The 12670-nt window shown below is 49.9% G+C and overlaps 2 protein-coding genes across 2 annotated transcripts in view; both read left to right on the forward strand.

Annotated features, from left to right (window-relative positions):
- Inhbc (inhibin subunit beta C) overlaps positions 1-4356 on the forward strand; it is an 11518-nt gene extending 7162 nt beyond the window's left edge. Inside the window, exon 2 of the mRNA XM_021205737.1 lies at positions 2852-4356. Within this exon, the coding sequence (XP_021061396.1) occupies positions 2852-3594 (743 nt within the window). The 3' untranslated portion in view covers positions 3595-4356. The remainder of the gene's footprint in view (positions 1-2851) is intronic.
- Positions 4357-9086: 4730 nt separating this feature from the next.
- On the forward strand, positions 9087-11282 carry Inhbe (inhibin subunit beta E). Its single transcript, XM_021205835.2, has 2 exons — positions 9087-9650; positions 9927-11282. Exons 1-2 carry the CDS (start codon positions 9353-9355, stop codon positions 10682-10684), a joined length of 1056 nt encoding a protein of 351 aa, XP_021061494.1. The 5' UTR covers positions 9087-9352; the 3' UTR covers positions 10685-11282.
- The last annotated feature ends 1388 nt before the right edge of the window (positions 11283-12670 follow it).

Genomic DNA, 12670 nt, shown 5'->3' on the forward strand with positions numbered 1-12670 from the left:
GTGTGTGTGTGTGTGTGTGTGTGTGTGTGTGTGTGTGTGTGAGTGTGTGTGTGTGATTGTTACATTTTGTTTCTTTCTTTGAAGGAGGGCTTCATGCTGTGGTCCAGGCTGTCCTAGAACTCACTAAGTAGCCCAGATGGGCCTCAGACTCACAGCAACCCTCCTACCTCAGCCTCCCAAATGCTATAAGAATTACAGAGTCACTACTCCTGGCTCCCTACCCCACCCCCACCCATCCCCCCATCCCCTGCCCCTCCACCCTCCCCCACCCCCACCTCCAGCACAAGTGTCCTGAAATGCCTCATCACAGGAAGCTAAAATAAGATGATTTCAGCATCCTGCCAGGAAATCTCTCTAGCTAAAGTCACAACTTTGTCAGAAATGGCTTCTGGCGTCCAAGTTACTACAGGTGATAGACAACCCAGAACTTGAGTTCCTCCGTCTCCAAGTTCCACTGCAGCCTCCTTGTTTTCCCTGTCTTTGCTTACAGGATCTTCTCTATCCTTCCTAGCCTTCCTCTGAGTCCCAAGGGGAACGAGACAAGGTTATGGTGGTAGCACCCCACTTCTGATACAAATTCCTATTTCTGTGAATTATTAATGTTATACATCAACAAAAACCAATCTGCTGCTGCTGCTGTTTGGAAATTTTGTTTGTTTGTGGTCCTGGCAGTAAGTCCCATTCACCACACACACTAGGCAATCACTCTGATGCTTAAACTACACCCCAAACCTGACATATCAACCTTTTTCTTTTTATATTTATATATTTTTTTGAATTATTTATTTTATTTATATGAGTACATTGTAGCTGTTTTCAGACACACCAGAAGAGGGCATCAGATCTTATTACAGATGGTTGTGAGCCACCAGCAGTCTCTCTCCTCATCTTCTCAAGCGCTGGGGTTGACCATCAACATGTGCCTCCATGCCTGGCTCCATCACCAATTTTTAAAGGTTTTACGTGTGTGGGTGTTTTGCCGGTATGTATATCTGTGCACTACATGCATGTTGGGTGCTCTCAGAGGCCAGAAGAGGCAATGGATTTCCACTGAAGTTATAGATGATTATGAGCCGCCACATGTGTGCTGGGAATTGAACCCAGGTCCTCTGGGAAAACATCCATTGCTCTTAATCTATGAGCCATCTCTCTAGTCTCTTCTACTATTGCTGTAGTTATAGCCACTTAACTCATCTCTAAGAAGCATCAGACTTTATGAGTCTCCACTCTTTGTTGAGTGTTTGGTTTGGCTTTTGAAGCAGGATCTTATGATTGGGCATGGTGGCACATGCCTTTAGTCTCAGCATTCGGGAGGCAGAGGCAGGAAGAAGGGAGGGGAAGAGTAAGAAGAAAGAGGAGGAGGAGGAAACAAAACAAACAAACAGGATCTCACTGTGCAGCCCTAGTCAGCCTGAAACTTGCTATGTTCTGCATTGGTTTTGAACTCAGAGAGAGAGAGAGAGAGAGAGAGAGAGAGAGAGAGAGAGAGAGATCTACCTGCCTCTGGCTCCTGATAATTCTCCATTTTTGATCTCTTACTGGTACTGCCCTCTATACTTGATGGAAATCTAGGCTATTCTTTAACACACACACCCTTCTCCCAATTCTTTTCTCTTCCATTCAGTTCCAAAGCCATTCAAATTTTAGGTATTTGTTAGTACAACATCTTCTCAGAGCTGAAGACGTACTTAAGCTGTTAATCCCAGCACTTAGGAGGCAGAGGCTGGTGGATCTCTGAGTTTCAGGCCAGCCTGGTCTACAGAGTATGTTCCAGGAAAGCCTGGGCTACATAGTGAGAGAAACCTAGTGTCGAAAAAAAAAATCAGTTATTGCTCTTCCAGAGGACCTAAGTTCAGTTCCTAGCACTCATATCTGGTGTCCTAAAAATGTTTAACTCCATCTTCAGTGGATCCAACATCCTCTTCTGAACTCTGCAGGCACTTAGACACACACACACACACACACACACACACACATTCACGTATACACACATATACACACATGCACAAACTCATCCACACTAATAAAAGAAAACAGGTATTGTGTCACACACCTATAAACCTAGAGCTTGGAAGATAGAGACAGGAGGATTAGAAGTTCAAGGCTAGCCTTGGCTACATGGAAAGTTAGGTCAGCCAGGGATATATAGGACCCAGTCTCCAGAAACTATATAAATAAATACAGGAAGTGGAGAGGTGGCTCAGTGGTTAAGAGCACTTGTTGCTCTTCCAGAGTACTTGGTTTGATGCCTAGCACTGACACAATGGTTCACAGTCATCTGTAACTCCCTCTGAGTGCTACATGTATGCTGTCATATGTGTGCTCCTGCTCCCACACACATATTCACATACACAAGCACACAAAATAACCAGTTAAAATAAAGTAAAACAAAAACTGGGCATAGTGATGCTACACAATGGTACATTTGTGTCTCTGTGTGTGTCTGTGTGTGTGCACATCTGTGTGTGTCTGTGTGTGTGCACATCTGTGTGTGTCTGTGTGTGTGCACATCTGTGTGTGTGCACATCTGTGTCTATGTGTGTCTCTCTGTGTGTGTACATGTGTGTGTGCATCTGTGTGTGTTGTTTGTGCACACACATGTCTGTGCATCTGTGTGTATGTGTGTGTGTGTGTATTTTAAACCTATAACCCAGCATTCTGGAAGTAGGGGAAGGGGGACCCTCAGTTCAAGGTTGTCCTCGTCTGCATATTGAGTGTAAGGCTAGCTTGGGCTGCATGAGCCATCGTCTCAAACAAAGGGAGAAGAAAGGTATACTGAGAACAGAGGCGGCTGGTAGAGCTGACACTCCGAAGGTTGCAATGACTTCCCTGTGGCTTCTGATGTTTACAGACCTCTCCAGCATCAACCAGACCCGGCTCGAGTTCCACTTCTCCAGTAGAATGGCCGGTGGCATGGAGGTCCAGCAGACCCGCTTCATGTTCTTCGTGCAGTTCCCCAACAATGCCACCCAGACCGTGAATATAAGAGTTCTTGTGCTAAGACCATATGACACCAACCTCACCTTGACAAGCCAGTACATGGTGCAAGTGGATGCCAGCGGCTGGCACCAGCTTCTCCTGGGACACGAAGCTCAAGCTGCTTACAGACAGGGACACCTCACTCTGGAACTGGTACCAGAAAGCCAGGTGGCCCACAGTTCCTTGATCCTGGGTGGGTTTTCCCACAGGCCTTTTGTGGCAGCCCAGGTAAGGGTTGAGGGCAAGCGTCGGGTTCGCCGGCGAGGTATCGACTGCCAGGGGACGTCCAGGATGTGCTGTCGACAAGAGTTCTTTGTAGACTTCCGTGAGATTGGCTGGCATGACTGGATCATCCAGCCTGAAGGTTATGCCATGAACTTCTGCACCGGGCAGTGCCCACTACATGTGGCAGGCATGCCTGGCATCTCTGCCTCCTTTCACACTGCAGTGCTGAATCTGCTCAAAGCCAACGCAGCGGCTGGCACCGCCGGCAGGGGCTCGTGCTGTGTGCCTACATCTCGGCGCCCTCTGTCTTTGCTCTACTATGACAGGGACAGCAACATTGTCAAGACAGATATACCTGATATGGTGGTCGAGGCCTGCGGGTGTAGTTAGCTTATGGGTGATACAGACTGCCTGAGGTCAAATGGCCTTCCTCAGGAAGGGGTAACTCTGTCCCTGCTTCTGTCCAGAATGGAAACACCTTCTTTCTAAGCATGCAGACATCTCTCCATGGACTTCAGGGGATCCACCTCTAAAGAGAGTCACTGGTGACCAACAAATAGCCTTTCTCCGGGGACATGGTTGACCCAGTACACCCATCCTCAGCCTTAAGCTAGAGGCTAATCCACTGCCAACCACAAGCAATGTCATTTTGTTCCCGGAAAACACACCCTTAGCTCTCCCTTAGTCAACTATGTAATGTCCTCTGCCTCCCTGACCGTGCTGCCCGAAGGTTCCTAATCCACAATGACATGCCTTAGTGTCTCCTCTTGAGTTTTGTGGCTCTCCGAAGAACCCCTTCCTCAGGTTCGCCGAAGATTATATTGCCGCCTTCCAAAAAAAGGCTCATCTCTCAAATATGGAGACCCAGACATGCTACTGAATAGTGTTCTCTGCCCTCCTCTGCCCTCGGGGGGTAACACACCAAGCCTCATTAGTTGGACATTCCTCTAGTTTCCAGCTGAATTTGACCAAAGGGAGACTCAGGTTGGAAACTAAAGCCAAGGATAACACAGAAAAATTCCATCAGGCATAGTGGTTCACCTGGGCAAGTCCAGCCCTGAACGAGAGAGACTGAGGCCAGCTAGCTCTAGGCTGGCCTGGGTTATACCATTAAGACCTTTGTCACAAAGTAAAAGAAGGGAGAATAAAAGATTATCTCCTACGTCACTTATTTACAGGCTGTGGCTCCGTGTAATCATGGCTGTGCTGTGTCCACATCGCATCATTGTTTCCACGATTAGGAGTCCTGATGGCATCTCCACTGTCTAGTCCCTGGTGTTTGAACATCCCCCTTTTCCGGTTCACTGTGTAGAGCAGGCTTGCCTAAAACTCACAGAGATCGGCCTTCTTCTGCTAGGATGAATGGTCTTCACCACCGTGCCTAGCTTTGAGCATTATTTCTGTTGGTTCCCTTAACCCCACCCGTGACTCTGTCACTCTCTCACTAATTCCTCCTGAGATAGCTCTACGGGTCCCCATCTCCTATCTGGATGTGCCCTGATACCCCAGGTCACTGGAGATTTCTTCATATGTCCCATCTGTCCCATACCTCACGCCTCTTCCTCCTCCAGGTCTCCCTTTCTTCCCTTCTCTCCCTCCATCCTCCATTCAGAACTACCTTCCAATAGTTTCCGTGGCTAATAATGAACTAGTTTTCACCTAGATCTCATCTCCCTCTGTACTCACTCCAAGAGATGAGACAGATCAATAATCAATTAACCAGTGAGCCAGCACTGGCCACAGGTTGGGGGGCAGAGACATTCTCAGAGCTGGTGGCTGGAACTCTGCCCACCTCCTTTCCACATGCTCTTAGAGCATTACCACGCATGAGTCCTGCCCAGAGACTTGAGTGGGACGAGAAGAGGAAGGCCTCCGATAATGAGGGGTGGCATTTATCTGAGATCTGGTGCTCTTTGACCTTTGTCTTTCTTTCTTCACCACCCCTTTGGCCGAACAGCCCCTGAACTGTGGGGTCGATATTGTCTGCAGCCCAAGGCCAGGTTTGCGCAAAACCCACGTGTCCTTTGGGAAATGTGATGTCTGTGTTTGCTCAGCACATGCTCCTTCTCCTACCAGGTAAGAGGTCTCTGTAACAGAGATGCAGAAGAGGCCACCTGCAAGTGATCTTTTGGGGAACTTCGAGTCAGAGCTGTGGGGTGTTTCCCACCCTTGACTTGTCTGCCCTCCATCTGAAGAGATTCCATGGTGTCTCTTCCTCTCCATTCTGCCAGATCAAACTTCTTCCCTTAGACTGACAGCTGCAGTGCCCAGGACCAAGACCAGGCAGGGGAAAGTGAGGAATTCATCTGACTGGGGGGCAAACAACTAGTAAGTGGAGGAAACCGGTATTTTAATGAAAGATTTTTTAGAGTGGATGCTGCAAAGGAACAAAATAGCATATTTAAAAATAAGCACGCATCCGTGTTATTCACTTTCTTTTTTGGCTCTGCTTTTTTATTTAAAAAAAAAAAGAAGAAGAGGAAGAAGAAGAAGAAGAATGGAATACTCTGTCATCTTCGCACCTTCTCCCTGAACCCCGACCCCAAGACTCCTTCAGGCTGTTCTCCTTTGGACAAAAAAGTGGTCCTGCTTCTTCTATTTCCTTCCCCCCCCCTCAAGACCGACGCTCCCCCAGCCCCCAGCCCGCCTGGTGGCAAGGCGGGCAGTGTGGCAGATGCCTGAGTATTTATAACCTGGAAGCACTTCTTGGGGAAAGTGACTAAGATGCTAAGATCGTATTTATAGCTGAGTTCTGACGTAAGTGTCAGTGGGGAGGTAGGACTGGGCCAGGCGCAACAGCAAAGAGGGTGGGAAGAGCTAGAAGCCATGGGCACCAGACAGAGGGGCTGGGGAAGGTAGCGTGGGCGGCGTCCCCTGCAGCCACCTCTTGCGACTTCCCCTGAGCCTGTTTCCTGGCACGAGCCCTCCTAGGCACCTCCAGGGAGGGGCACTTGCAGTGTCATCAGCCATTCTTCAAGGGGCCAACAAAGCTGTCACTCCCTTGCAGCAACCAACAGAGATGGATCCGAGAGCTCAAGGGAGCAGTAGCCAAAACTCTTGAATATGTTTCAGGACCTGAGGAGAAAAGCAAGTGGATACAAATGTCTCCTAATCCTTTCTCCCTCTTCTCCGCTCCATGGTGCCCTGAGTTTCTAGGAAGTCTAGCCTCAGACATCGGGCTCCATAGCCTCGTGTCAACAGTGGTAGGGATGTAGTCCTCTGTACTCTGGCAGTAGTGAGGTAAAACAGCAGAGGAGCTAGCCCTTGTCCACTGCATGTGAGGGAGGCAGGATCCTAAGGGAGCCCATGAGGCATATCCACCATCTTTCCACTCTCCAGCAGCTCCGTCCCTGTCCCCAGGATTCTCTGGTCAGCCACTGTCCAGTGACGAGGCACTGCCCCATGGTGGATACAGAAGGTACTGAGGCTCAGCGTTCAAGACACCCCTTTCCCCTGGTCCAGATCTAGAACTCTCTAGGCAGCACTGACAGCTAAAGAAGAGGCAGGCAGAGTGGTTGGGGCCCTTAAGTCACACCCTCTTTGTCCACAGCTCTCTCCCTAATGCCACCCATGTTCTTTGTTTGTTTGTTTTTTTGTTTTTTCGAGACAGGGTTTCTCTATGTAGACCAGGATGTCCTAGAACTCACTTTGTAGACCAGGCTGGCCTCGAACTCAGAAATCCGCCTGCCTCTGCTTCCTGAGTGCTGGGATTAAAGGCATGAGCCACCATGCCCGGCTGCCACCCATGTTCTTAACAAACCTGGCACCCTTGGAGAAAGGCTAGCCTGATAGTATCCTTCTGTATCAGAGGTAGAGGGTCATGCCCATTTAAGACCATGCATCTCAGGGCTGGCTAAGTAGCCCAGAATGCACAAAGCCCTGGCTTCAAACCTGAGCACCGAATACAAGCCAGGTATGCTGGGGGTGGTACATGCCTTTAATCCCAGCACTATTCTCAAGAAGAGACATTGAAGGTTAACCTTAACAACACAGGGAATCGAAGGTCGCCCTTGGCTACACAAGGAATTCAAAGTCAACCTGGGCTACATACAGGAAAGTCTGTCTCAGACCGCAACAAAGTAAAGTAATTCACCATAGTCTCCATGTCAAAGGAAGCTGAGGCAAGAGAATCACTCATAATAGACGTTCTAGCCAGCCTGGGCATCATAGAAACACCTCATCTCAAAAGACAAAAACCAAAGCAAATAAAAACCCACCCACACCCACACCCCCACCCCCACACCAAATAAGCTGGGTGCTGATGGCATACATCTTTAATGCCCAAACTCAGGAGGCAGAGGCAGGTGGAGCTCTGTGAGTCCAAAGCCAGCCTGGTCTACAGAGCAAGTTCAAGGACAGCCAGGGCTGCACAAAGAAAGCCTATAATGGGAGTGGGGGGTGGAATGAGGGTCAGAAATTGGGAGATAACTCCGTGATAAAGCTATTGCTTTACAGATGCATGGGCCTGCATTAGAGTCTCCAGAGCCCAGGTAGAAATGCAATCCCAGTGTTGCAGAGGCACAGACAGGAGGGGATCCCTGGGGCTCACTGACCAGCCAGCCTAGTATAATTAGTGAGTTCGAGACCAGCAAGGATGCCCTGTCTCAAAGGAGGTGGATGATGTCCCTAGGGATGGCACCCAGGGCTATGCTCCAGCTTACACACACATGCACACATGCACATGTGCACACACATGCATACGTGCACACGCATGCACACATGTGCACACACACATGCACACATGCATGCACACACATGTACACGTGCACACGCACACATGTGCACACGCACACGCACACACACACACACACAAAGTCGGGGGCTGGAGAGATGACTCAGTGGCTAAGAGCACTGGCTGCTCTTGCAGGGAACTTGAGTTCAATTCCCAGCAACCACGTGGTGACTCACAACCATCTGTAATGGAATCCAATGCCCTCTTCTGGTGTGTCTGACTGAAGACAGCTACAGTGTACTCACATATATAAAATAAATAAATCTTTCAAACAAACAAACAAGCAAAAATAAAACAAAAGTCCACGAAGACCGTGGCCTGAAGCCTGGGATGACCAGGAGCTGAGGCAGCTTTTCCTGCTTTGTCCCCTAGGTCCCTTAAACTTCCATTTTCCAACGACATTACCAGAAGCCTGGCACCACTCCTGGGCTGCTTCAGATTTGGCCAACTCCTACAGTACCCTAAAGGCTGGGTTGCTGGGCACAGGTGCTTCAAAGGCGCTTGCAGGCCCTTCTGCCAGCTCTGCCGGACTCTGCTCTGCTGTAAGATTGCATCACCACCAACCCACCTGGCCGGGTTTCCCCAGACATCACAGAGGCATGTCCTCATCCCTTGCTCTGGCTCTCCCCCAGGTGGACTCTGGGCAGCCAGCACAGGCAGGGTCAAAAGGTAATTTCTATGTCCCATGGCACTGCCACCTAGGGATCAAGAGGACTCCATTTTTTTTTTTAACCTCCCTTTCTAAAACCTATCTCAGCTTGATTGCTAGAATTATTGTTCTAACATGGAAACCACTGGAACAGCCTCATAAAAACGGTTTCCGGTTTCAGTCAGGGCATATCGAGGAGCTGCCGCCCATCCCCACCTGGCTCCTATGGACTCCTAAATCCCAGACCTTGGGAACTGACCGTGTGAAATCATCCTCTTTCTTGCATCATGCATGTCCACGTTGCACCTCCATACCCCTACTCAAGCCACCACACCCAGATGGTGAAACTCGAGCCCCGGGAGAGCCCTCCACCCCCTGCAGGGGCCTGATGGGCAGCGCAGCTGGCCAATCCTAAGGTTCAGAGGGTAGGTCTGCTGGCTGACCGCTAGGTGAGGGATCCCAAGTTGCTGGCTCTAAAGAGGCCCTGCTCAGTAGTCAGTCATGAACTGTGAGGGTCACACATCTACCCACCAGACGATCTACTTCAGTCTTCCTGAGTCTTAGGCTATCGAGGACAAGTAACTTGGTCTGCCCTTTGTCAAGGGTAGCTGTGACACTGGTTTGCTGTTGTTGTTGTTGTTGTTGTTGCTGCTGCTGCTGCTGCTGCTGCTGCTGCTGCTGCTGCTGCTGCTGTATCCTCTTTGGGAAATCAGACTCAAAACTGCCACCCATTCGAGGTTCTCAACTCAGAGCCATCTACCTGGAGCATGGAGCTTCCAAAGGCCCAGCTCTGGCTAATTCTGCTGTGGGCATTGGTGTGGGTGCAGAGTACAAGATCTGCGTGCCAGTCCTGTGGGGGCCCAACACTGGCACCCCAAGGAGAACGCGCTCTGGTCCTAGAGCTAGCCAAGCAGCAAATCCTGGAGGGGCTTCATCTAACCAGCCGTCCCAGGATAACTCACCCTCTGCCCCAGGCAGCACTGACCAGAGCCCTCCGGAGACTGCAGCCCAAGAGCATGGTCCCTGGCAACCGAGAGAAAGTCATCAGCTTTGCTACCATCATAGGTGGGTGAGGGGAGAGAGACGGGGAATGGGAGACGCAAGGAGAGGCCTGCAGGGGAGGCAGGAGGCGTGGGGTGTGGCAAGAGAAAGCTGGGGACACAGCCCGTCCAGGCCCTTTGCAGAGGTCTGTGTGAGAGATGAGGGATGGTTGGGTAGAGTGGTCGAGTGTCAGAGAGAAGCTTTGTCTTTGTTCATCGTTTCCTTTGCTTTTTGTTTGGTTTGGTTTGGTTTGGTTTGTTTATTTGTTTGTTTATTTATTTATTTATTTTGTCTGAGCAGACAAATCCACTTCAACCTACCGCTCCATGCTCACCTTCCAGCTGTCCCCTCTTTGGTCCCACCACCTGTACCATGCCCACCTCTGGCTGCATGTGCCCCCCTCTTTCCCGGGCACTCTGTATCTGAGGATCTTCCGTTGCGGCACCACGAGGTGCCGAGGATCCCGCACCTTCCTAGCTGAGCACCAAACCACTTCCTCTGGCTGGCACGCCCTGACTCTGCCCTCTAGCGGCTTGCGGAGTGAGGAGGAATCTGGCGTCGTGAAACTCCAACTGGAATTTAGAGCCCTGGACCCCAACGGCACCGCTGCGGGACTGCCACGGCTGCTCTTGGACACAGCAGGACAGCAACGTCCCTTCTTGGAACTTAAGATCCGAGCTAATGAACCCGGAGCAGGTCGGGCCAGGAGGAGGACTCCCACCTGTGAGCCTGAGACCCCCTTATGTTGTAGGCGAGACCACTATGTAGACTTCCAGGAGCTGGGGTGGCGGGACTGGATCCTGCAGCCGGAGGGATACCAGCTGAATTACTGCAGTGGGCAGTGCCCGCCCCACCTGGCTGGCAGCCCTGGCATTGCTGCCTCCTTCCATTCTGCCGTCTTTAGCCTCCTCAAAGCCAACAACCCTTGGCCTGCGGGTTCTTCCTGCTGTGTCCCCACTGCGCGAAGGCCTCTCTCCCTCCTCTACCTTGACCATAATGGCAATGTGGTCAAGACCGATGTGCCAGACATGGTAGTAGAGGCCTGTGGCTGCAGCTAGCAACAGGGCCTGAAGGTTCTGGGTGAAGTTCAAGGTTCAAGTTGGGGGTTCCCAAGTGTCTGGAAGCTCGAGTTCCGGATCCATACTGACATCCAACAAGCTGTGTAGCAGTATGCCTGGGTTTGACCCCTATGGAACTTAAATGGGCATTTTCTTGTCCCAGATTCTGGTCTATTTCAGGCTGTTTCAAATGTGGACAGATGGGTAAAACGTTTCCTTTCAAGGGACTGCCTGGCCAGCACCATTTTCTACATCAAGCCCTGTTCCAGGACAGCAGGGATGCCGTGGGAGGGAAGGAAGAACACAGGGGAAAATGACTTAGTCTCTCCCGAGAAAGAAGTTCCTCAAGTAATGAAGGAGGAAGTAGAAGGGTGGGCAGATTAGGAAAAGATACAGGCTAAGAACAGGGAGTATTGCCTGCTTTGACAAGGTTAAGAGGAAGGTAAGCAGGTGCCGAGGGGTGTTAGGGGTCCCTGGAATTGAGAGTCAGTAAAAAGAGGTGCTGAACCCGTAAGTTCTCAGGCTTCCCCTCGAGGACAGGACCCACGCAGGTGACACACATTTTATATTTTCTTAATAAAAAGGAGAAAGAAAAGCAACGGAGAGTTGTGTAAGGCGTTGTTAAAATGGGCCAGAAGTGAAGTGTGATTTGGGGACCTCCGTGCCCTAGCAGGCCTCTGAGACCTTCTCAGGGGTTTTCAAGACTGTCTTCATCATCACACTGAGATGTTATTTGTCATTCGCTATCATTATCTTTACATTGTACAGTGGGAACAGGGTGTCGTGGCTTACACTTATAACTACAGCACCGTGAATTCTGGGCTAGCCTAAGCTATGGAATGAGATCCTGTCTCAAAGCAAAAAACAAGCAAACAAACCATACAGTGAGTCTTTCCAGAGCGTATTATATGACACAGCTGATGATGTCATTGCTGATATATTCTTTTCCTTGATCTCCTTTAAACAATTTTATTTTTATTTTATGTGTCTGAGTCTTTTGTCTGCATGTTAAGTGCAGCACCGGCTTGCAGTGCCCGTGGAGGTCAGAAGAGGGCGCTAGATCCCTGGAACTAAAGTTAGAGCTGTGTGTGAGCTGCATGTGAGTACTGGGGTTAGCAGAACTTAGGTCCTCAATAAGAGAAACAAGCATCCCTAGTGGAGCCATCTCTCCACCACACACACAGACATACTACACACATACAGACACATAGACACACACCACACACACATACAGACACACACACAGACACACACACACAGAGACACACACACACACAGAGACACACACAGACACACAGACACACACAGACACACAGACACACACACAGACACACAGACACACACACAGACACACACAGAGAGAGACACACACACAGACACATAGACACACACACACACACACACACACACACATACAGACACACACACACAGTTTGTTTTGTTTTGTGTTTTGTTTGGAAACAGCCCAAGCTAACCTGGAACTCTCAATCCTCCTGCCTCAGCCCCTCCTACCCTGGAATTAAAGGCATAAACTATCACACCTGGCTGTGTGTTCTTTTGTTACCATACTTTCCACTGTTTACATTTTAACACAATGCTGATATTCAGAAGTCATGCTTTAAAAGGCATGTAGGGTTTTCCTTAAAGATTAAAGGAGAACTGGAACGATGGCTCAGTGGTTCAGAGTGCCTACTGGGCCTGAGTTCAAGTCTCACTCAGTTCCTAGATTCGGTAGCTCACAACTACTTGTAACTCCAGCTCCAGGGGACCCAATGCCTCTTCCCTTTGAAAGCACACACACTCATACACACATACCCCACAATTAGAAGTGAAATGCTGGAGAGCTGACTCACTGCTTTAAGAGAGCCTGTGGCTTGTGGAGGACTAGTTTGGTTCCCAGCTTCTGTGTGGTGGCTCAGTCATTGATAACTCCAGTTCCAGGGAGTCTGATACCCTCTTCTTCTGACCTCCACAGGCACCAGTCAT

Source organism: Mus pahari, chromosome 9, assembly GCF_900095145.1.
Source record: "Mus pahari chromosome 9, PAHARI_EIJ_v1.1, whole genome shotgun sequence".
Classification (NCBI taxonomy): Eukaryota; Metazoa; Chordata; class Mammalia; order Rodentia; family Muridae; genus Mus; species Mus pahari.